Source organism: Nuphar pumila, chromosome 12 (assembly GCF_984573655.1).
Source record: "Nuphar pumila chromosome 12, dmNupPumi1.hap1.1, whole genome shotgun sequence".
NCBI classification, from domain to species: Eukaryota; Viridiplantae; Streptophyta; class Magnoliopsida; order Nymphaeales; family Nymphaeaceae; genus Nuphar; species Nuphar pumila.
Window position 1 is genome coordinate 29,325,311 of NC_143260.1, and position 22,954 is coordinate 29,348,264.

General features: G+C 37.6%; 1 protein-coding gene across 1 annotated transcript in view; it reads right to left on the reverse strand.

Moving 5' to 3' along the window:
* Window positions 1–5,729: 5,729 nt before the first annotated feature.
* The window catches only part of LOC149820465 (uncharacterized), a 50,096-nt gene continuing 32,871 nt past the window's right edge, over window positions 5,730–22,954 (reverse strand). Inside the window, exons 10-12 of the mRNA XM_089982678.1 lie at window positions 10,778–10,889; window positions 7,706–7,774; window positions 5,730–6,455 (exon numbers count right to left, since the gene is read on the reverse strand). Coding sequence (XP_089838804.1) covers window positions 6,333–6,455; window positions 7,706–7,774; window positions 10,778–10,889 — 304 coding nt within the window. The 3' untranslated portion in view covers window positions 5,730–6,332. The remainder of the gene's footprint in view (window positions 6,456–7,705; window positions 7,775–10,777; window positions 10,890–22,954) is intronic.

Below are 22,954 nucleotides of genomic sequence, written 5' to 3' on the forward strand. Positions count from 1 at the left end.
ATCTTTTATGACAATGAAGCAGTCATATCCTTCTCAAATAACAAGAGCTCAACCTCGTATCGACACATAGAGTTAAAATACTTTGTTATTAAAGAAATGATTGAGAATCATCTGGTATGTATTGATACAATTGGTACGAATAAAATGATTGCGGATTCTCTTACTAAAAAGCTAGCATTGGGATTATATTTTCAACATGTAAAGAGAATAGGTCTTTTTTATTCCTTCTGATGTATGACAATACATTACGTAATCATATTTATAAAAATGAATTGATTCTATGTGACTTTATATATTATTGATTTTGCATAAAGGATCTCTCATTTGGTTAGAGAGAATAGCATAATAACAATATTAAATTATCAATAGAATAGGTAAGAGACCAACCTATTCATAAAGGTAATCTAAACATGCTAAAGCATTGAAAATGAATTGTATTGTAGTACATGAAAATATGACATTTCATAAAAAAATGATCATCTTCCTGCCTCATATGATTTATTATTGTGATATAGGATAGCATGTGAACCCAGATAAAGAATTAAGTCAAAATAACGGTATTAACCTTGATTTAGTACTCTTTTAATGTCAATGAGTCAAGTGAGAGAATATTGAACATTTAAATTTGGGTCCAACCCATAGTGTGCCCCAATTTGACAATATGAGCGGGTTAGTGGGGCTGTTAGTGGGCACTAAATGGGTGTTAGTGGAGTGGAGGTTACATGAACATGAAGAGTTCATATTTGGGCTCACAGTAAGATGAGAACAGTCATAAACGATAGCTTCTAGCCTATTGCCGGTAACTATCATTGGGTTAAGGGTCCGGCTGATCATAGACTTAAGGCTTGGGCTCATTGTGGGTGTCGATAAGCTAAGAAGAACGCCAAGCACTTGCACGTCACATCGATCGTCTACTGATATTTGTATATTTTGTATTTCAGTTTTAATTTTTGAGTGTATTTTGTATTTCAGTTTTATTTTTTGTGAATACGCCAACCGTTGAAACATTCACATCTCTTGTAACGTTATTATTATGTATTACGTTAATTTTTAACATGTATATTATTCAAATATGTCAATAAATCGATATATTTAAGTTCTATAGGTTATTTATTGATCCTAACCTACTGCGTTTTTCAAGAAGAGAATCCTTCCCTGTCGCCACTGATGAGCTCTCTGCCCTCTTCGCTGTGGATGCCTTCTTCCTCCTGCCGCAACACTCAGACGATTCCCCTTCCTCTTCCTCCTTGCACGGTCGGCAGAACAATGGGATCACGACGTCGAAGAACTTATCGTCAGCGGGTACCTAGCAGGAGTAGACCGACCGCCGGAAGTGCCGAGCGATGAAGAAGTTAGTGCCGTAGACCCTCGCATCACAAGACCGGCAGAGGAAGGCGGAGTCTGAGAGTCATAACACTGCGGCCTCGCCGGAAAGCTCTGTCCGTCGCTAGAGCCGTCTGGAAACCGGGTACCGCAGTCATGGCAGTTTCAATAAACCAGAGAGCGGTTTCTCGGTCAGAAGATTTTCGGATTAGGGTTTTTTCCTCCAGCCACTGCACAGCTCGTTCAAGCCACGCTCGGTCCAAGCTCAGTGGTGACCTCACCGTCCGGGCCTTCGGCACCCGCCTCACCGACTCACAGGATCTCGCCGTCGTGGGCAGGGTGCGAGGTATTTTTTTTTAAACCAAATATACGCCGTTAACCCTTTCTGATGCTCGCCACATGGCGAGCATTAGAACGTACAGATCGACAGTCGTATTTGTCGAATGACTTTTATGGTCATTCGACGAATGACTTGATCTGTACTTGTTTTGTTTTTTTTATTACCATTGTGGTGGTTTCCAATGTGGTCAGCAAGGTCCTATGCTAAGTTGAAGGCTCGTGATCGAATCCTGCTAGCTCTTGGGGGCTATCATTACTTTATCATGGTTGAGGTACGTGAGCCCAACCCGAAGTTTTACCTCACAGGAAAGCAGACCCATTAAGTGACCCAGTTTTCGGTGAGGGTTTTTCTTCGACATAAAAAAAATGTTGCGATTTGTATTACACATAGACATGTGATGGGAAAGCGGGGTCGGTTGGAACGGAAGCAAGAGGAATCGAAGCATGCGCTAACAGTTCAATGATAAAGAATTGAAGAAGAGAATGCTATTAGCAAAGGACTCACCAGCAAAGACACATAAGAAAATATAGTTACGTGCAAAGGCGTAGCTAGGGGGGGGATAGCCCAGTCCTGCCTCCCGAAACAGTTAAATTTTTTTTTTAAAGCCCAGTCCTAGCCCAGCCCTGATTCCATATGAAATAGATTTTTATCCATTTTTGTAGCCCAGCCCTGACTGCAGCAAATAGTTTGATTTGTCCATATGAAATAGATTTTTATTAATAATTGTAGCCATTTTTTATTTTATCTCAAAATTTTTTTTCGGGAACGCTGCCCCCGAACCCCCGACTATGGCACAAATAAAATTTTTTTTGCTACACCCCTGTTTCCCCCCCCCCCCACATGAATCCTAGCTACGCCCCTGGTTACGTGAATGAGTTCATTCCTGTCCCAGTTCCGCACCCATGTTCCTTCTTATACGACAGGGACACTACATTGATTCCAAAATGATCTGAATTTGATTCATATGTAATTAGGCACATAGAAGCTATGCACAAATCATGCTATTTGGGATTCCGTGCCTCAGAGCAGATCATGTCAGGGGCGCCCCCTTCGATGCCGTTTATCCATGGTGATTCACTGTATCAAACCAGAACGGTTGCATTCTTCATGCCCAAGATGGGCCCCAACAAAAAATTTCAGAGTCGTTGATGCTCTAGATGAACAGCATTTAAAGCATCTCTAATGAACAGCTGAGAGCAAATGCTCCAGCCATGGTGGTCGGATGTCGTTCATCTAGAGGATGAACAGAGTACTGTGTAAGTACTCGGTTCGATCATTGGATCAAACCTCATCCAAGGGACCCCTGATGGTAACAAGCAGAAGTGCCATGTAATACACTTTGATGCGTGCCTAACACTATTTATAACTTATTATATTTTTAGTAATTTCTATACTTTATTGTTTATAATATTATTTATTTTCATAAGAGTCGGTAAAGTTGATCAGCCACATTTATAAGAGGTCGATGCTTCATGTTCACAATGAATTTTATTTTTGAAAGGCAAGCTGGGGTTAGGCAGACCCCTATCAGACAACTCTTAAGCCTCATGTGGCAGAGGGATTCGAACATGGGCCAGCTTGGCACAGTACCAGGTCCTCAATCACTACAGCTAATTTTTTTTTTTTCATAGGGAGCAGAAAAACTGCTTCCAAGCTAGGAGACCTGGTTGTGCTGATCTTAGCCGGCCATAATTATGGTCGCCATCCTAGTAGCATAAAACCGTGGTATACTTTCCTCGACCCCAAGGAGGAGCCTCTATGCTTTGATGAGTTGTGGAGCCTGATTCAGAGTTTTTGCCCTTGAAGGAAGGGGGGTTCGGGGGCTCCCCTGGCGCGGGTCTCGGTTTATTATGAATCAGACATGTTTTGTTTAGGTTTAGGGTTATCGCATTTTTCTTGTATAAATACTTTCTTTTGTTTCTCTCTTATAATAGTCGGAAAAAAAGCAATAAGATTTTTCTCTGGGCGGCCATGATTTTTTATTTTCTCTAGTTTGAGGGAAGGTTTTTTCACTTTGTGTGTCCCTCTTCTTTGTGTTTTGATTGTTCTTGTTTCTTTGTTTTCTTGCTTGAGCATTTCCTAACATGCTTTCCCATGCAGAAGGGAGTACCCCACATGGGGACTGAAACTTGGAATAGGGGGGAATATCCCAATCTTCAGCAAAATTCTTATTTAGGGTATGTTTGAGATGAAATCAAATGTAATTTGAAGTCATGATTTCAAATCACATATTCCACCATGTGATTTGGAATAACATGAGATTCACTTCAAATGTGATTTCAAATCATATTCCATTTCTTATTGGCATTATATTTCAAATCACATGTTTGGTTAGTTGTGCAAATGAGATCACTTGCATGAAATTTTAAATCACAATTGCATCCAACCAAACATACCCTAAAGAAACAATAAATGTATTCCAGAAAGCAGATTCTTCAACTGACGCTCCTGTCCAGATCTAGTTCACACTCTGAGATTTCAATACCAGGACCAAACCCGAGTGGTTAGAGCCATTAGCGGGTCTAATTGAGCCTTTTTAAAGAATTTTACTCTTAAGATTAATTTCCAAATCTTCTTGGGTCAGGTTTATGAACCTCTAAACAAGACTTAAGCCCATTTACTACGACATGATTAACTAGTAAGACCTATTCTAATGGGTTCAGAACCAAATGTTAGCAGGTCAGTTTTGTATTGTGTGCTAGTTTGTAGATCTTTTCTCTGACACTACAATGTCTTCTTTCTTTCACAAATTTTGTGTACGAATCTTAATTTACATATTTAAACTCCAGGTTTTGAGTTGTATTTAGTCACAAATAGATATTTTATATAAAAATATAAAATAATATATTTTGTAAAGTGAATTTTGACTTTTTGTTTTCCTCCAAAACAAAATACTCACTCGATCTTTAAAAGTAACCATATGTTTTTTAAAATATCATTGCTTTTAATGGTATGTTAATCATTTTAATCAGTTGAATGCAGCTAATATTAGTTATAAAAAAATTTAATATTAAATAAACACGCACACACACACGCACACACACACATAATGTTCATGATTTACTCATAAAGAATTCATTCAAACTTGCAAAATATAATAAACAAAGCCACACACAAAAAAACATTCAATTTGGCTAAACTCGACTCGACTCATTAAGCAGAAGTATATTTTACACACATTTTTACATATATAATGAAGTATATAGCAAGTCGTAAAGAGCTCATTCAAACTTGTCAAATAGAACGTAAACAACAAACGTTCAATTTGGCTCAGTTCGACTCATATTAAGCTCTAAGGAGTAATAAATATATATATTTTATATACACTTTACATATATGGTACAGTATACAGCAAGTCATTGAAGTATTTAGTTTGCAAAAAACATGTTTTAGAGTTGAAATCCTATAGATTCCAGCTTTGAAACAATATACATTTTGTGTAAATATGCCAACTCACGCTCGACTAAGAAGTAAGAGTTCAAATCTTATTACTTCCAGCTTTGGAACACTATTACTTTACCAACGGGAGGCTCCGCGTGGTTGGTTGGAGATGTCAGTGCGCGGCTCCTTGTGGTGGGACGTTGCAGATTCAAAACCCAGTGGTATGATGAATAATAACTGGTGGGGGTCTGCCTAACCCCAGCTTGCCTTTCCAATAAAAAAATGTATTACTTCAGTAACATGATTGTTCGAGCTCCACTCGTTTAGGTTGGGCACTTCATGAGCTCAAGCTCATGCTTCAGCTCAGCTCGGTTGTCCGGACCTTGAACACCTCAAGCTATAGGTTGTTCGGCCTATTTACCAGCCCTAGTTACCACATTTCTCTCATTGAGATTATTTCTTTTGATAGCAGCATAACTCGTGTAATCAGTTTTAGCAGTGTCAACAATTGGTCTTTTGGGGTTAATGATTATAGCAAGAGCAGAAAACGTCGATCCGTTTACACAATGAACTGTATTTTATGATACCATCTATTGAGAAATGCTGAATAACAAAAAGAAAAGAAACATTAGGCAATTACCCAAAATAGGGGGATAAAAGGCTCGTTCTAATCAAGTGTAGGATCTTCACAAGCTATGCAGTTCAGTCACCAACAAACATTATGCATTTGCTATGAATGTGTTTGGCACTACTAACTTCATTTTTTGTTTCACTAAGACGAAGAAGAAAAGCTAATGAAAATTTAGGGGTGCCACAGAATTACATAATTAAATGATAAGATTGGTAGATAAATGGCAATTAATCTGTCACATGGACATGGCCAACAGACACTGTATCTGTGTTGTTTTCTTTGAGGATGGTATCTAAGGTGTCATGAGAAGGGACTAAATTGGAGCATGTCAGTAATATAGCGAATAAGCATTTTATGGTTGACGACAAACGTTGAAATGGCAGGTTTGCTGGGATGCCTAACCTCCAACTGCACACAAGCTTCACCAACTTTATGCAGAATCCGTTATCTCAGATTTCATTGGAACTGGCTCCTGTCATAACTGGAATTTGTCTTTGTATAGTTACCATCACTCTAGCATGCCCAGAGTACTTTGATCTCCGGTCATGATCTCTTGACATAACAGGATGTCCAGCCACATGGTGATCTTCACCCCCACCAATCTAAAACTATGGTAACCATGCTTTTGATGCCATCTTCAATTACGGGAAAGCCCTTTCACTCGTCACTTTCTTCACCATCAGTTTCCATTGCCTCTGTCAACTCTGCATCGCTGTCACCTTCATCTTCATATACAACAGCTGGGGTCATGTTTGTATCATCTGTCGCATCATCAGAATTCTGCTAAAAAAGCACCATTAGTTTTTTTTCTGAAAGATAAATTATTTGGATAAATGTGAAAAGGAGTGGAGAAAAAAAAAGAGATTCAGAAAGCAAGTGTTTTAATAGTTAGCAAACAATCTTAGCGAGCTAGAACACATCAAACAAATACCGAAGCCAGGCCATTAAGCTAGATCATTGAATTCACCAATGAATCATGATTTAATCTTCCACCATGCAAGGAAAATCTACCACTTCCATATTAGCCAACATTTTTACCCTTTTTCCTTGCACCCAAGAAGTGAAAATAACGTGCCTAAAAGACTGCCCCATTGATCAAAATTTCACGGGCCAGATATCTTGATGTCCATGACTAACCTTTCACACAATTCTCCATGGCAGTGCAGTGCACCCTATGTCATATGGGTACAAGTACAGGTACAGGTACAGGTACAGGTACAGGTACAGGTACAGGTACAGGTACAGGTACAGGTACAGGTACAGGTACAGGTACAGGTACGTAGGGTACGACACGGCAATTTCAAAAAGTGAATAGGACATATATATGAGTAATGCACTCGTTCTACCCCGTTAGGCCCCTTCAAAAATAGTAGTTTTCGGTACTTTTCTCACATCAAACACCATAGATGTGATCTATAGGTTTTGTTTAGTAGAGAAGGGCTTTTGGATCATCGGAATCTGACCTGTATACAGGTTTTTCCCGTGATCCAAAATCAATGTCTATGAAGGCATCAATTTTTCCCAGCTCATAAAAATATATTTTTTCATCGAAAAATCATGATCCAAGAGTTCATTCCCACTAAATCGAGCATGCTAAACACATCTAATGGTCCAGATCTATCATAAAACATTTCAAACTATTGGGCCTAACGGGGAAGAACGAGAAAAGAGGGCCTAATATATATATATATATATATATATATATATATATATAAAGAGAGTTTGGGTATGGATCCGGTCTGGCTCTCCATTAGGATTCATATTACAAATTTGAAAACAAAAGCCCCTGAATAGATTTTTTTTATATGGTCAGAGGTTGAATGAAATTTTTGAAAAGGGGAAAAATTTAAAAAAAAAATTAATAAAAAGGAGGGTGTGGGATTGAAAGGGGGCTTTCTGACGTGAACTGAGATAGGTTGGTCACATGAAAAGCAGCAGCTCCTCATCAACTTTGTACAACTCCAACAAAGATGTCCATTAGCAGAAAATTTTGATGATTGTTGGTAATATATAGTACGTTGCATACACACCTCTAGAAGGTCCAAGCAGGTGGACAGCTTGAGGGCTGATTCAAAGTTTGATGTCCTTGATTCAATAAGCTGCATATTAAATATTAAACAGTCAATAATTCAAACAAAGATTATAGGAATAGTGAATTCTCAAACATACCATGATATTTTCCAGTACTTTACAAGGGAAAAAAGGGAGCTAACTTTTGAAGATTAAACGCCATGAAGTTCGTCTTCACTTTACAGCCATACAAAATCATAAAATATTTTTTGGGGTTAGTCCCTTGATGTTTTTTTTTCAATTTCTAAAACTAGATAAAGCAAGGATGTTTCTCAAGCATCCTATGTTAGCCTTTCATAGAAAATAATTATTCACTAGAGTCAGGGGCAAAAGGTCGTATATGCACTTTCTATACCATAGCCATTAATGCAAATATTTCAAAAGTGTAGCAAAATATCTTTTTTTTTGAGCAAAAATATTGAAAGAAGAAAAAAAAAAGAAATATCACAACATGAAAATCATGTCACATATACGATTTTTTGGCTAATATCACAACATGAAAATCATGCCACACATATATGGTTTTTTTGGCTTTCAGGAGATTCTTCGATTGCACCATAAAATAAGGACCATATACTGTGCACAAAGGGAATTAAGCAATCAACACAAGCATGTTACAATGTAAACAACTTTCTAGCACTACCAAGTTTCACATTGGAAAACGTAAACTCTTGAATTAATAAATGAATGATGTTTAGAAGTGAGAAAAGAAGAAAAAAAACTCCATTGTGCTCCAAAGTCTATCATGAGTTTTCCAAATAACACGTTGCAGTTGAATATGAAACCGAATATAATAATTAAGAAATGGACCTGGTATATGGATTTTAGATCTTAGAATTAGACAATGCCGCAAAAGGGATAGACATAGGATAGATCCTAGAATTAAGTGGTGGGCACTGAAAGGAGCTAAACAAGGAATGTTTGTAGAGCAGGTAGTTAAGGAAGTTGATTGGTGTCTCGAGGAGGATTCAGAATCAATGTGGAATAAGATAGCGGGTGGTATGAGAAAAGTAGCTAAGGAGGTATTGGGTGAGTCTAAAGGCGGTGCACCACTAGGTAAGGATACATCATGGTGGAACGAGGATGTCAAATTAGCTATTAAGGTTAAAAGAGAGTGTTATAGAAATCTAAGTAAGAGTCGTGATAATGAGAATTTGGAGAAGTATATGATAGCAAAGAAGGAAGCTAAAAAAGTTGTTCGAAACGCGAGGGCTAAGGTATATAAGGAGGTTTATGACAAGTTGGATACCAAAGAAGGCGAGAAGGATATTTATAGGCTTGCAAAGATGAGAGATAGGAAATCAAAGGATTTGGGTATGGTTAGATGTATCAAAGATGAAACGCAAAGGGTTTTAGTCAAAGATGAGGAGATTAAGGAGAGATGGAAAGATTATTTTGATAAGCTATTTAATGATAGTCATGCTCAAGATCTTGGAGACTTCTCCATTCCTTTTCATGAGATAAATCGTGACTTCATGCGCAAGATTCAAAAGAAAGAAATTGCAGAGGCTTTGAAGAAAATGAAGTCAAGAAGGGCAGTTGGCCCAGATGGTATACCTATCGAGGCTTGGAAATGCTTGAGAGAGAAAGGTTTAGAATGGTTGACAAATCTTTTTAACTTGATTTGGCGAACAAATAAGATGCCTAATGAGTGGAGGAAGAGTACTTTGGTGCCTTTATATAAGAATAAGGGTGATATACAAGATTGCACAAACTATCGTGGTATAAAACTCATGAGTCATACTATGAAACTTTGGGAGAGGGTGATTGAGTCTAGGTTGAGGAAGGTTGTCATGATATCGGAGAATCAATTTGGTTTTATGCCTGGAAGATCAACTATGGAAGCTATACATCTTCTTAGACAACTTATTGAAAGATATAGAGAGAGGAACAAAGATTTGCACATGGTTTTTATTGATTTAGAGAAGGCATACAATAGAGTACCTAGGGACGTTCTCTGGTGGACAATGATGAAGAAAGGTGTTTCTCTCAAGTATATTAGTATAATTAAAGATATGTATGAAGGAGTAGTAACCAATGTCCGCACTTGTGGAGGGGTGACAACCAATTTTCCGATAACGGTTGGGTTACATCAAGGATCTGCTTTAAGCCCTTTCCTATTTGCGATAGTGATGGATGAGCTTACGAGATCAATTCAAGAAAATGTACCGTGGTGTATGTTGTTTGCTGATGATATTGTTTTGATTGATGAGTCTAGAGCTGGGGTTAATGCTAAGTTAGAATTATGGAGACAGACATTGGAAGCTAGAGGTTTTAAGTTGAGTAAGAGTAAGACTGAATATATGGAATGTCGGTTTAGTAAGCAACGAAGTAGTGATGGGAGTGTAGTGAAGCTTGGTGAGCAAGATATACCGGTGAATGATTATTTCAAATATTTGGGATCTATCATTCAAAAGTATGGAGAAATTGATGGAGATGTAAATCATAGGATAAAGGTTGGGTGGATGAAATGGAAAAGTGCTACTGGAGTGCTGTGCGATCGTAGAATGCCATTGCGGTTGAAGGGAAAGTTTTATAGGACGACTATTAGACCCGCTTTACTATATGGTACGGAATGTTGGGCTGCCAAGAGACATCATATTCAAAAAATGAGTGTAGCTGAGATGCGGATGCTTAGATGGATGTGTGGAAATACAATAAAAGATAAGATTCAGAACGAAGAGATACGTAAGAAGGTAGGTGTTGCACCCATTGAGAATAAGATGCGAGAGAATCGTTTACGGTGGTTTGGACATATTCGACGAAGGCCTAATGATGCTCCAGTTAGAAGGTTGGAGAAATGGGAAAATATATTAGTTAAAAGAGGTAGGGGTAGGCCTAGGAAGACTTGGATGGAGATGATAGGAAAGGATATGAATGCTTTGAACCTCACCGAGGACATGGCGTTGGATAGAAATGATTGGAGGAAAAGGATTCATGTGGAAGACCCAAAATGAATTTCTTTTTTGGTTCATATCGCTGACCCCAATTGTTTTGGGATGAAGGCGTAGTTGTTGTTGTTTGTTGTTGACCTGGTATATGGAATTCAATGCATGTAATGAAATTTCCTGGGCCATCAGACTGCTAGAATGCTGAAGAAGCAGGTTCCTTAGCCACGGGATGATGCAAACTACAACCGTTCCCCTGTCATACAAAACAAATCACAAATGATTACATCAACATAAATTAATTAAATTAAAATATCAAATATTAGACAATAAAATGGAAGCAGCAATGAAATAATAGAAGATAAAAATGACAATTTATAGTAATGGGCAAGGTTAAATGAATGATATTAAAAAATTTCAATGAAAAGTCAACACTACAAGAATTGAGAGGATGCACATAACAGCCATGTAGTGAAAACACAAAATTAAGCCTAAGCATTCAAACCTGCAAAAAATGCAAGAATTAAGATCCTAGGCCAAAAGCATGGAAGACAACTGTCATAATTTTGTGGGCAAATGGTGCAAAAAATAAACTTGCCATGAGAGAAAAAAATGATATCGAGTTAGCAACCCTCTGGATTCCTTTTGAGAATGATTGGTGCTAGCTACCACAAGCAGAACAACCATCTTGTTCCAGACATTGGACATCCATTGCACAAGGACAATTCTTGAGCAACTAGTAAGCAGAATAATCTAAAATTCAACAGTGCCGCAGACATTGGACATCCAAAGGTCTGCATCCTACTTCTTCATAGCTAGATGCATTACTTCATTGCACTGGGATAATAAAATGGACCATTTCTCATGGCAGAATTAGTTCTCTCTATTAAAGACAATGAAGGCAGATCACCGAACATTTTACCAGTGTCACCAAACAAAAAGAATTTCACTTCATGGACAAGCAAAAATACAGCTATTAGACTCCTCAACAGGGTTTGAAAAGGTGCAGATATCTGAATTTCATTTGCAACAAAAGTAATCAGAAATATACTTCAGTCACATTGCCACCATCCCAGATAATGAAAAACCTCAGTTTCAAGAGCCCAGGATTTTTAAAGGAAAACAATTTATACCATAAGATCTATGTCACAGGGATTCAGCCAACAAGGTGCAGCACCCGTGGCACCCGATGCGGTCAACCCGACCCTGGGTGCGGTCAATGCACCCAGGGTCATATATGTCCAAATTTTGGACTTAAAAAAAATAGAGCCCAATGAAATGGGCTGAAGAGGATTAGGGCAAAACATTTTTGCCCTCTCCTCTGTCTCCCGACCCCGACGCTGCGAGTCTGCGACCTATCTCCCGACCCCGATGTCGTCGATGCCTACAAGCTGCCACCGTCCGGTACGCATTCTCTCCTTCAATCTCTCTCTCCACTCGTCTCTCAATCTCTCGGCTACCGCTCTCTCTAGATCATGTCTTAAAACATTAGGGATCTGGAGAGGAGCTGGCCGAGAAAGAACCTTTGAGACAGATCTATCGAAGGCAAGTTGGGAAGAGGTACGGTTCCTTGTTTGTTTGAAGACATTGGTGTACAGGTTTTATAGAACTCAAGTACAAAAAGCGTCTTGTAATCCCCATTTTTTTGGCTAGAACACTAGCCAAAATGGTTAGAGTGTGTAATGAAACAATAGTGAAACAAACACAATGCCAACAAAGGGCTTTAATAAACTCACTTAAGGTTGGTCACTAATGGACCAAATACAATCTCAAAAGAGATAAAAATATCAAACAGCACAAAAGGCATACAAGCCTATAAGATGGGAAAAAACTGTAGAGAAAACCCTCAAATGCTTCTAAGAGCATTGAGGAATAACAAGGGAGTGAGGCTCTATTTATAGAGCCTCACTCCAACACATGGGAGGCAGTCCAGCTCTTTGGATTGCCTTTCCCTAGATCATATTTTAACTGTTGTGCCCAACAGTCATATTTTGACGGTTGTGTCCAACCGTCATAATATGGCTGTTGGGCAGGTTATTTATTACAATGCTAAATTACATTTCAGTCTCTAGTGGATTATACTATATGATAAAAGATAGAAATACCCTTATCAGGTATTTGAATACAAATTTATTTTTAACACTCCTCAAACTTATGAGGAAATCACTGAAAGTTTGCTAAGAAGATACAAAAATTGAGGTAGTGGAAGAGCTTTGGTGAAGAAGTCTGCGATTTGAAATTTGGACTGGACATATGACAATGTAATAGTCCCCTTCAAATATTCTTCGCGAACATAGTGACAATCCATCTCAATGTGTTTTGTTCGCTCGTGAAATGTGTGATTGCTGGCTATATAGATGGCACCTTTATTATCACAGCATACCTTTGAAGGTTCTTAGACATTAACACCTATATCGAAAAGTAGTGCTCTCATCCACACAACTTCAGTAGTTGTAGTAGCCATTGCCTTGTACTCAGCTTTCATAGAGGATAAAGACACTTTATGTTGTTTTTTGTATCGCCAAGAAATGAGAGAATCACCTAAAAACACACAAAAACCAGTAGTTGAGTGACGGTTATTGGGATCTCCTCCTCAGTCAGAATCAATGTAAGAAATAAGACTTAAGGATGAGGAAGAGAATAAGAATAGTCATTTAGATATAGTTTTCTTCATGTATCGAACTATTCTTAATGTTGCACTTATGTAGACGGTTGTGGGCGCATGTTGAAATTAACTTGCAGAATGTACGGCATGCGCAATATCTGGCTTTGTAATGGATAGATACATCAACGATCCAATATATTGTCGATAAGGGTTGGATCATCTAATAATACTCCATCTTCAGCTCGCATTTTCACGTTTAGTATCAGCATATTTTGTGTCAGTGATTCCTGAACGCTCAATAATATCAACTGCATATTTGATTTGAGATAAAATGTATCCTCTTGGTGAGTAGGTTGTTTGATTTTCAATCTCCAGGTCGTTCCACGCGTGAGAGCTGAGAAACAGAGAGAGATAGAGAAAGGGAGAGAGAAGTTGGGGAAAAAACGATACCCAGTTATATTAGGGTCGGCTGTTGTGTATACTCATTTATATTAACATGCTATTACAAAATTAGGGTACTAAAATACCTTCATTACAATAAATTATATTACACAATGCCTTTAATAAGAAGTGAATGTCACGGGTCTGGATCTACAGATCCATGACCCGTAACAAGAGAAAACACTTCTTTTCACCCTCCCTCAAGTTGTGCATGATCTTGAACCATGAACAACTTGCCTTTTAACATCCAAAATCTGTCTTTTGTCAATCCTTTTGTAAATATATCTGCCACTTGATCTGTAGTTCGAACAAATTCAGGCTCAATCTCTTTCTCTTCTACCTTTTGTCTCACAAAATGCTGGTCTATTTCAATATGTTTGGCACGACTGTGATGGATTGGATTAAAGGACATATTAATGGCACTCTGGTTGTCACACAAAAGAAGTGATCGAGAGATCGATTCTCCGACTTCTGTCAGTAAGTGTCTAATCCAAGTAGCCTCAACAGTGGCGGCTGCCATTGATCTGTATTCAGCCTCTGTACTGGATCTGGCAACAGCCTTTTGTTTCTTACTACTCCAAGAAACCAAATTCATCCCAACAAAAACACAATAGCTGGATATTGATCTGCGTTCATCTGGATCTCCCTCCCAATCCGCATCAGAATAAACAGTGATCTCATGTGCATTTTGCCCATTTGTCTTTCGCTTATATATGAGGCCATCTCCAACCGTTCCCTTCAGATATTGTAGTATCCTTTTAACTGCTTTCATATGCCCTTCACATGGTGCATGCATAAACTGAGAAACTTGATTCACCGAGTAGACTATATCAGGGCGAGTAAAAGTGAGGTATTGTAACATACCCACTATGCTACGGTACTGTGTGGGATTATCAAATGGATCTCTGCTCCGTCTTGAGAGCTAAGCTTTTGATGAAGAACGCTAGGAGTGCTCAAGGGTTTGCAGTCTTTCATACCCGCTTTATTGAGAACATCAATGGTATACTTATGTTGAGTGAGAGTCATCTCTTCAGAAGTACTGTCGACTTCAACTCCAAGAAAGTACCGTAGTTTGCCAAGGTCCTTCATTTTGAACCTCTGATTCAAGAGATGTTTGACTTCTTCAATGTGCTCATTGGAATTACCAGTGATGATGATATCATCCACATATATCAACAACAGAGTAATTGTGTCTTGGTTCTTAAATATAAATAAGGAGTGATCAAGAAGAGATTTCTTAAAACCATATTTTTGTATTTCAAGAGAAAAGTTGTTGAACCAAGATCGAGATGCCTGCTTCAATCCATATATCGCCCTTTTTAGTCTGCAGACATATTTTGTAGGATTGCCTTCTGCGTAACCAGTGGGTTGTTCCATGTATACTTCTTCTCTCAAATCTCCATGAAGAAAAACATTTTTCACATCAAGTTGGCTAATAGTCCATTGATGTTCAATAGCTAAAGAAAGTATGACTCTGATTGTCCCCATCCTCACCACTGGACTAAAAGTTTCATCATAATATTGTCCTTGTTCCTGTGTAAAACCTTTGGCTACAAGTCTCGCCTTGTATCGCTCTATAGTCCCATCTGGTTTATACTTTATTTTGTACACCCATTTCGAACCAACAACGTTTCTGTCAGGTGGTCTTGGTACGACATCCCACGTACCACATTCATGTAGAGCTTCCATCTCCTCATTCATTGCTTCAATCCATCTTCTGGAATTTGACGCTTGAGAGAACGTTGTGGGTTCATCTTCTTTATTCAAGGCTGTTAGAAAGAGTTGAAAATCTAATGAGAAATTTTCATAACTGACCCACCTTTCAATTGGATGGCGAGAACGTGTGGATCTTCTAGTATCAACGATGTTGGATGTAGAGGATGCGTCCATATCAGAATTAACTATGGTGGGCGGCTCTCTTTCTCGTCGAGTGTAGACGATGCCTTTATACCTTTCTGGATTCAAAATTTGGTTTGTATTTTCGTGGGCAATCATTTCATCAGTAGACACAGGTCTCTTATCCTTTTGAGTGCAGCTTGAGCAAACATCACTAGCTCCTGAGAGAAGTTCATAATTCAACCAAGGATAATAAGCTTCAACTTTAGGTTTTGATTCTGAAGAACTAGTACATCGACAATCAAAATTCAATTCATCGAAGATGACATTTCTTAATATTTTGATGTGCTTGCTCACCGGATCATAGCACTTGTACCCTTTATAGTCATGAGCATAACCCACAAACCTGCACTTCACGGCCTTATCCTGAAACTTATGTCTCATTGAACTGTCAACATGAACATAGCATAAACAACCAAACACATGCAAATCATAGTAGTTGGGATGTACACCAAAGAGAGACAAGTAAGGAGACTTGTTTTCCAAAACAGTCATGGGCAATCGATTTATCACATGAACTGCAGAATGAAAAGCCTCTGTCCATAAAGTGATCGGAAGACTACTGTCATGCATCATGCTCATCGCACTCTCAACAATATGGCGATGCTTCCTTTCAGCAATCTCATTCTGCTGAGGTGTGTGTGGGCAAGACACCTTCTTTCTTATCTCGTTACTTTGAAGAAAGTTAGTAAAGTCAATGGAAGAGAATTCACCTCCTCTGTCACATTGGAAACTTAGGATGTTTTCAGAAAATTGGTTTTTAACAAAGGAATGGAAGTTACGGAACAACTTGAAAGTCTCAGATTTGTGTTTCATGAAAAATATCCAAGAATAGCGAGAATAACTGTCAACAAATAAAAGATAATATCTAGTTCCAGATATGGAAGCAACTGGAGCAGGCCCCCAAACATTAGAACAGATAGTCTCAAAAGGTCTTGAAGCTCTTTTATTGATAGAATGAAATGGTAAAACATGGCTCTTACATAAGAGACAACTAGAACATTTTTTGTCATTGACATTTATTCCTAAACTTGACTTGGGAATGAGGTTATTTGAAACAAGCTTTTCAATGAAACTACTACTGCAGTGACCTAGACAACCATGCCAAAGGTTTGGCTTATTGACTTCAGAGGCACTAAAAACACGATTTTCAGAAGGCAACGATGATTGGAGCTTCAAGTTTGGGTCTGCAGAGCGAATATGTGATGAAGGATCTTCTTGAAAAACATACATATTGCCTTGTCGTTTTCCTCTAGTGAACGTCTCCTTCGTGCAGAGATCCTTGACAAGAACAGAAGAGGGAGTGAATTCAACTGAGGCTTTGATATCATCAACAAGTTTAGAAACTGAAACGATGTTTTTCTTGATATTAGGAGCATAAAGAATCTTTGAAAGGTTGATTGAAGATTCGGGCAAGGGTATAATGGAGTTTCCAATATGAGAGACAGAGTGGTGTGATCCATCTTCAGTAACTATACTACTTCTACCAATGTAAGGAACAAGTTTTAGGAGCTTACCTGCATCACCAGTAACGTGAGTCGCTGCGCCAAAGTCCACATACCAAGTGCCTTGCTCATTTTGTTTCAGATTCAATTCTGCTAAAGCTGACAACAATAACTCCTTTACTTCTCCGTTGGTCCTTGTACTGTCTGTGCCTCTTTTTGCTTCAATTTGTGTTGATTTTCCTTTATTTAGGGGATTGAACCAACAGTTAGCTTTGATATGCCCCTTTTTATTACACAGAAAGCAAGTAGGAATTGGCCTCTGTCTTTGTAGATTGATATATGTGTTGGGTGTAGGCAATAATCCACGACCTCCTTGACCACTTCTCCCTTGTGCTCCCTTTCCCTTGATATCATAGCTTCCTCGTCCTCGTGCATAAGTCACCCCTGTAGCAAGAACTTCATGTGCCCCAGTATGCATAGATGATTCATCAGAAAATCCCTTTAGAGTCATCTCATATTGTAACAATTTTGCACGCAGATCTTCAAAGTTGGGCAGCTCAGGTAAACATAACAGGAAAGTGACAATCATATGATATTCGTGTCTCAATCCACTGAGGGTTTGTTGTACCAAATCTTTATCAGTTACTGTACTTCCAACAACTGCTAGTTGATCTGTGATAACCTTCATTTTGTTCAAATATTCCATGATGGTCATGGAATCCTTTCTTAACATTTGAAATTCTCTTTTAAGAAACATAATCCTGGCCTGAGAAACCTGTGAGTATGTTTGAACAAGTCTATTCCAAAGTTGCATGGCAGTACAGTCATCTGAAATGGCTACAAGTACCTATTGTGACAGTGTAGATGTAATATAAGCAACTAGCGCTTGGTCTCTTTTCATCCAAGCCACAAATTCAGGATTCCTAACATATACTGTAGTGGATTCCCCTTTGTTGTCCCTTTCTTCTCGTGATATGAATTCAGGAGGAACTGGAATAGATCCATCCAGATGTCCAGAAAGATCCTGACTCCTAATGAAAGGTATGATTTGCCTCTTCCAAGTCAAGAAGTTACCATTATTTAATTTTTCAGACACGAGTTGGCTGAGGAAACTTGAGGAAAGAACCGACTGGCTAGGAATTGAATCCATGTTTCACAGAATTAAGAGTGTGTTCAGCACAATCTGCCTACAGTTTCTGTAACCTTTTTTTTTGCAGAAACTAATTCAGATCAATGGCTATCAGATTGCTGATTTGAAACAGAAATTGAATATCTATCAGATTTCTGATTTGTATAGGAAATGGAATATTGGGTATGAAAATCACAAAAAAATTCTGAATATGAATTCCCACTCGGTATTGACGCAATGCTTTCAAGCTAAAGGAGATAAAGTAGTAGGAATGAGAGTGTATCGGCTTGATCAGGTCTGATCAAGGATGCAGCTGAATCAAAATAGGGCCCCAATTGCGTGATTAGATCACGCTGTGATCAAGAACGATAAACAGGGTGTATTAATGACAGAATGAAGAACGAAGAAAAAGGTATTTTCAACAAAGGATTTGGGGTCGAAAATATGGGCTGAGTCACTCAGTCCTCTCTGAGTTGACTCAGATTAGGTTGGAAGATAGTTTGATCAGATCTGATTAACGTCAGATCTGATCAAGTTCAAGGGACAAAAAAAAGGAAGGAAGACAGAAACTGTAGGGAGAAGAAGGAAGGCAAATCTGATACCATGTTTGGTTTTCAATCTCCAGGTCGTTCCACGCGTGAGAGCTGAGAAACAGAGAGAGATAGAGAAAGGGAGAGAGAAGTTGGGGAAAAACTGATACCCAGTTACATTAGGGTCGGTTGCTGTGTATACTCATTTATATTAACATGCTATTACAAAATTAGGGTACTAAAATACCTTCATTACAATAAATTATATTACACAATGCCATTAATGAGAAGTGAATGTCACGGCTCTGGATCTACAGATCCATGACACGTAACAAGAGAAAACACTTCTTTTCATAGGCTACTTCAATTTCTAAAAAGTATCTCAAAAAACCAAGATCAGTCATATCAAAGGATTTTTTAAGCAAAATTTTAATATCTTCAATTTCCTTTTGATCATTCCATGTGACGATCATATCATCCACATACAAAAGAATAATGATCAATGAGGTACCTGTAGATCTCACAAAAATAGCAGTGTCAGTGTAATAAGATTTAAATCCAAGTTTTAATATCGTACCACTGAACCAATCATACCATGCTTTAGGGGCTTGTTTAAGCTCGTATAGGGCTTTTTTAAGATGAAGGATCATGCCATCTTCAATAGACAGACCAGGGGGAGGATCTATGTATACTTCTTCATTTAAGTTTTCATTCAAAAATGTATTTTTAACATCTAACTGATATATCGGCCATTTTTTAATGCATGTTATAGCAACTAGAGTTCTAATTGTAGTCATGCGAGCTACTGGGGCAAATGTTTCTTCATAATCTATACCATATTCTTGAAAATATCATTTTGCAACAAGTCTTGCTTTATATCTCTCAAGAGACCCGTCACTTTTTGTTTTAATTTTAAACACCCATCTACACCTTATTGTCTTCTTTTCGATAGGAAGAGGTTGAATTGCCCAAGTGTAAGCCTTGTGTAATGCATCTAATTCAATTTTCATGGCTTCAACCCATTCGTTTAAATTTTTGGCCTCGTTATAGTCGGATGGTTCATGATAGAAATGAATGGCTAGAAGACATGCCCTGTAGTTTGGTAAGAAGGATTTGTATGAGACAAACCTACTTGGAGGCCTATGTGTTCGTTCTGACCTTCTAACACTAGTTTCTTCAGTATTTGTTAGTTAATTATATTTGTCAAGGACACATAGATGCTCCCCGGTATTTCGTCTAGAGTATTGAAGAAGATCTTGAGATGGTTCGCTACTTGAGTCATTAATAGACTCGAAGGTTTCAATATCATTACTAATACCTTTATTAGGTAACAAATTAAATAAGAAAGCATACTCAAATTCTTCCTTAGGAACTTCAAAATCAAATACAATGTCATTTTCTAGAAAGGTAACATTTCTAGAAACATAGAGTTTATCATTTGTTTTATCATAACATTGATATCCTTTTTTATTATCAACACAACCAAGAAAGACACATTTTATGGTTTTAGGAGAGAGTTTGTTATATTTTTCAAGAAGCACGAAGCATTTACAACCAAATATCCTTAGCCTTTTTAAATCAGGAGAAATTTTAAAGAGTTTTTCAATAGGAGACTTGTTTTCCAAAGTTTGAGAAGGCATTCTATTTATTAGATAGACTGCGGTTAGGGCAGCTTCAGCCCAAAATTACTTTGGAATTTCTTTTGAAATAAGTAGGGTTCTAGTAGTTTCAATGATGTGATGATATTTTCTTTCAGAATTTTCATTTTGTTGAGGTGTCTTAGGGCATGATTTTTTATGCACAATTCCATGATTTTTTATATATAATTGAAATTCATTTGAAAGAAACACTTCCCCAGAGTCGGAGCGGAAGACTTTAATGTTTGTTTTAAATTGATTTTTAACTAGATTATGAAAGTTTTTAAAACATGAAAAAACTTTTGATTTGAGTTTTAGAAAGTAAATCCAAGTATGTCTACTAAAATCATCTATAAATATAACATAGTACGAATAATCACCTTTTGACATAACAAGAGCGGAACCCCACACATCCGAATGCACTAATTCAAAAAATTTATGTGTCACCGAGGTTCTAGACCCAAAAGGTATCATTTGCATTTTTCCAAGTATATAGTGTTCATATACAAAAATTTTATCTTTACAAAATTTTCCAAAAATGGAAAAAGAGATAATTTGGATATACTTGGGTGTCCTAACATTAAAGTCTTCCCCAGAGTCGGAGCGGAAGACTTTAATGTTTGTTTTAAATTGATTTTTAACTAGATTATGAAAGTTTTTAAAACATGAAAAAACTTCTGATTTGAGTTTTAGAAAGTAAATCCAAGTATGTCTACTAAAATCATCTATAAATATAACATAGTACGAATAATCACCTTTTGACATAACAAGAGCGGGACCCCACACATCCGAATGCACTAATTCAAAAAATTTATGTGTCACCGAGGTTCTAGACCCAAAAGGTATCATTTGCATTTTTCCAAGTATATAGTGTTCATATACAAAAAATTTATCTTTATAAAATTTTCCAAAAATGGAAAAAGAGATAATTTGGATATACTTGGGTGTCCTAATATTTTATGCCAAAGATCTATATTAATGTCTTTGACATGATTACAAAACGAGTATTTTGGTAAACACAGAAAATCCATGTAGTAAAGGTCTCCTCATCTATAACCTTGCCCAATCAGCTTCCCTGATTAGAGATCATGCACCAAACAGGCCTTAGATGAGAAGAATACTTTACAACCATAGCAATTTGAGAGACCGAAAAAAGATTTAAATCCAGTTTGGGAATGCCTCTCACTTTTGAAACAAAGATTTTTTTTTGAAATATCATCAAGGTTTCCTAAGCTTTTGACTTTTAAAGAGATACCATCGGTAGTTGACATACATGAGAAATATGATTTAATGCAATCGGATAATAGAGACTCATTATGAGTAATGTGGAAAGAAGCACCCGAGTATAGAATCCAAGAGGTCTTACCTGGAGGAGACGAGGAAGAGATGGCAGCCTCGGATGTAGAAGGTGTAGCCTTGAGAAGTTGTGAGACGGTTTCTGTTATTTGAGCAAGATTTAATTTATTGAAGTTGCTCCATTTTCTTGATTCTTGAGGTTCTTCACTTAAGGAGGACACCTTTTTAAATTTGGGACATTCCGGTCTTATATGTTCGGGTTCCTTACAATGATGACAAATAATTTTACCTTTGTATCCTCCTCCATTGTGTCCTTCCCCATTGAACTTCTTCTCAAAGTGAGGTGGTTTATATGTTTTCACAAAATTTTCGGGTCTTGCCATGGCACGAACCTCATCATTAGACTTGTGCATTCCAAGTCTTGTCTCTTCTTGACAAATTTGAGCAAGGGCCTCACTTATAGAAGGAGAAGTGGTCCTATGAAGTAAAGAAAATCTTACTTGCTCAAATTTCGGTCAAAGGCCATAAAGAAAGGAGAAAAGATTTTCTCTTTCGATTTGGGTCTTTCTCGTATCAATAGCCGAACCTTTCTATTTTGGTTCCAACATGGCTAATTCATCCCAAATAGGAGATAAAATACCGTAAAAATCTCTTACACTTTTATCTCCTTGTTTTGAATTACGTACCTTGTCTTGGAGATAATAAAGTCTAGCCATATCCTTTTGGATAAAGGTACTTCTTAGAAAGCTTCATGTGTCACATGCCTTCTTGAATTTGATGATATTGGTGGCGATCTTGAACTCCATGGTATTCATAAACCATGAGAGTATTTGTGCATTACTTGCCTCCCAATCTTCCAATTTATTTTGGTATTCTTTCAAGGCTTTTTATTTTTCTTCTTTTTCTTCTTTTTCTTTTTCGGACAAGGCTTTGACTTGATCTCTTTTTCTTCTAGTCAATTTGAGTTGTGGTTCACTAGTAGAACCACTAACAAAACCCCACAAATTTTTTCCTTTGATATGATTTTTCATAGCCGATGACGATGGCGGACTCTCTTTCTACCATAATGAATATTTGAGTTTAGAACAGAGAAGATAGGGAATGATCAATGATCAATGATCAATGATCGAAGAACACTTCACGAGATTCTCTTTCTTTCAAGAGCCTAACTCTAATACCAAGGTTGGTCACTAATGGACCAAATACAATCTCAAAAGAGATAAAAATATCAAACATCACAAGAGGCATACAAGCCTATAAGATGGGAAAAAACTCTAGAGAAAACCCTCAAACGCTTCTAAGAGCATTGAGTAATAATAAGGGAGTAATAACATGGGAGGCA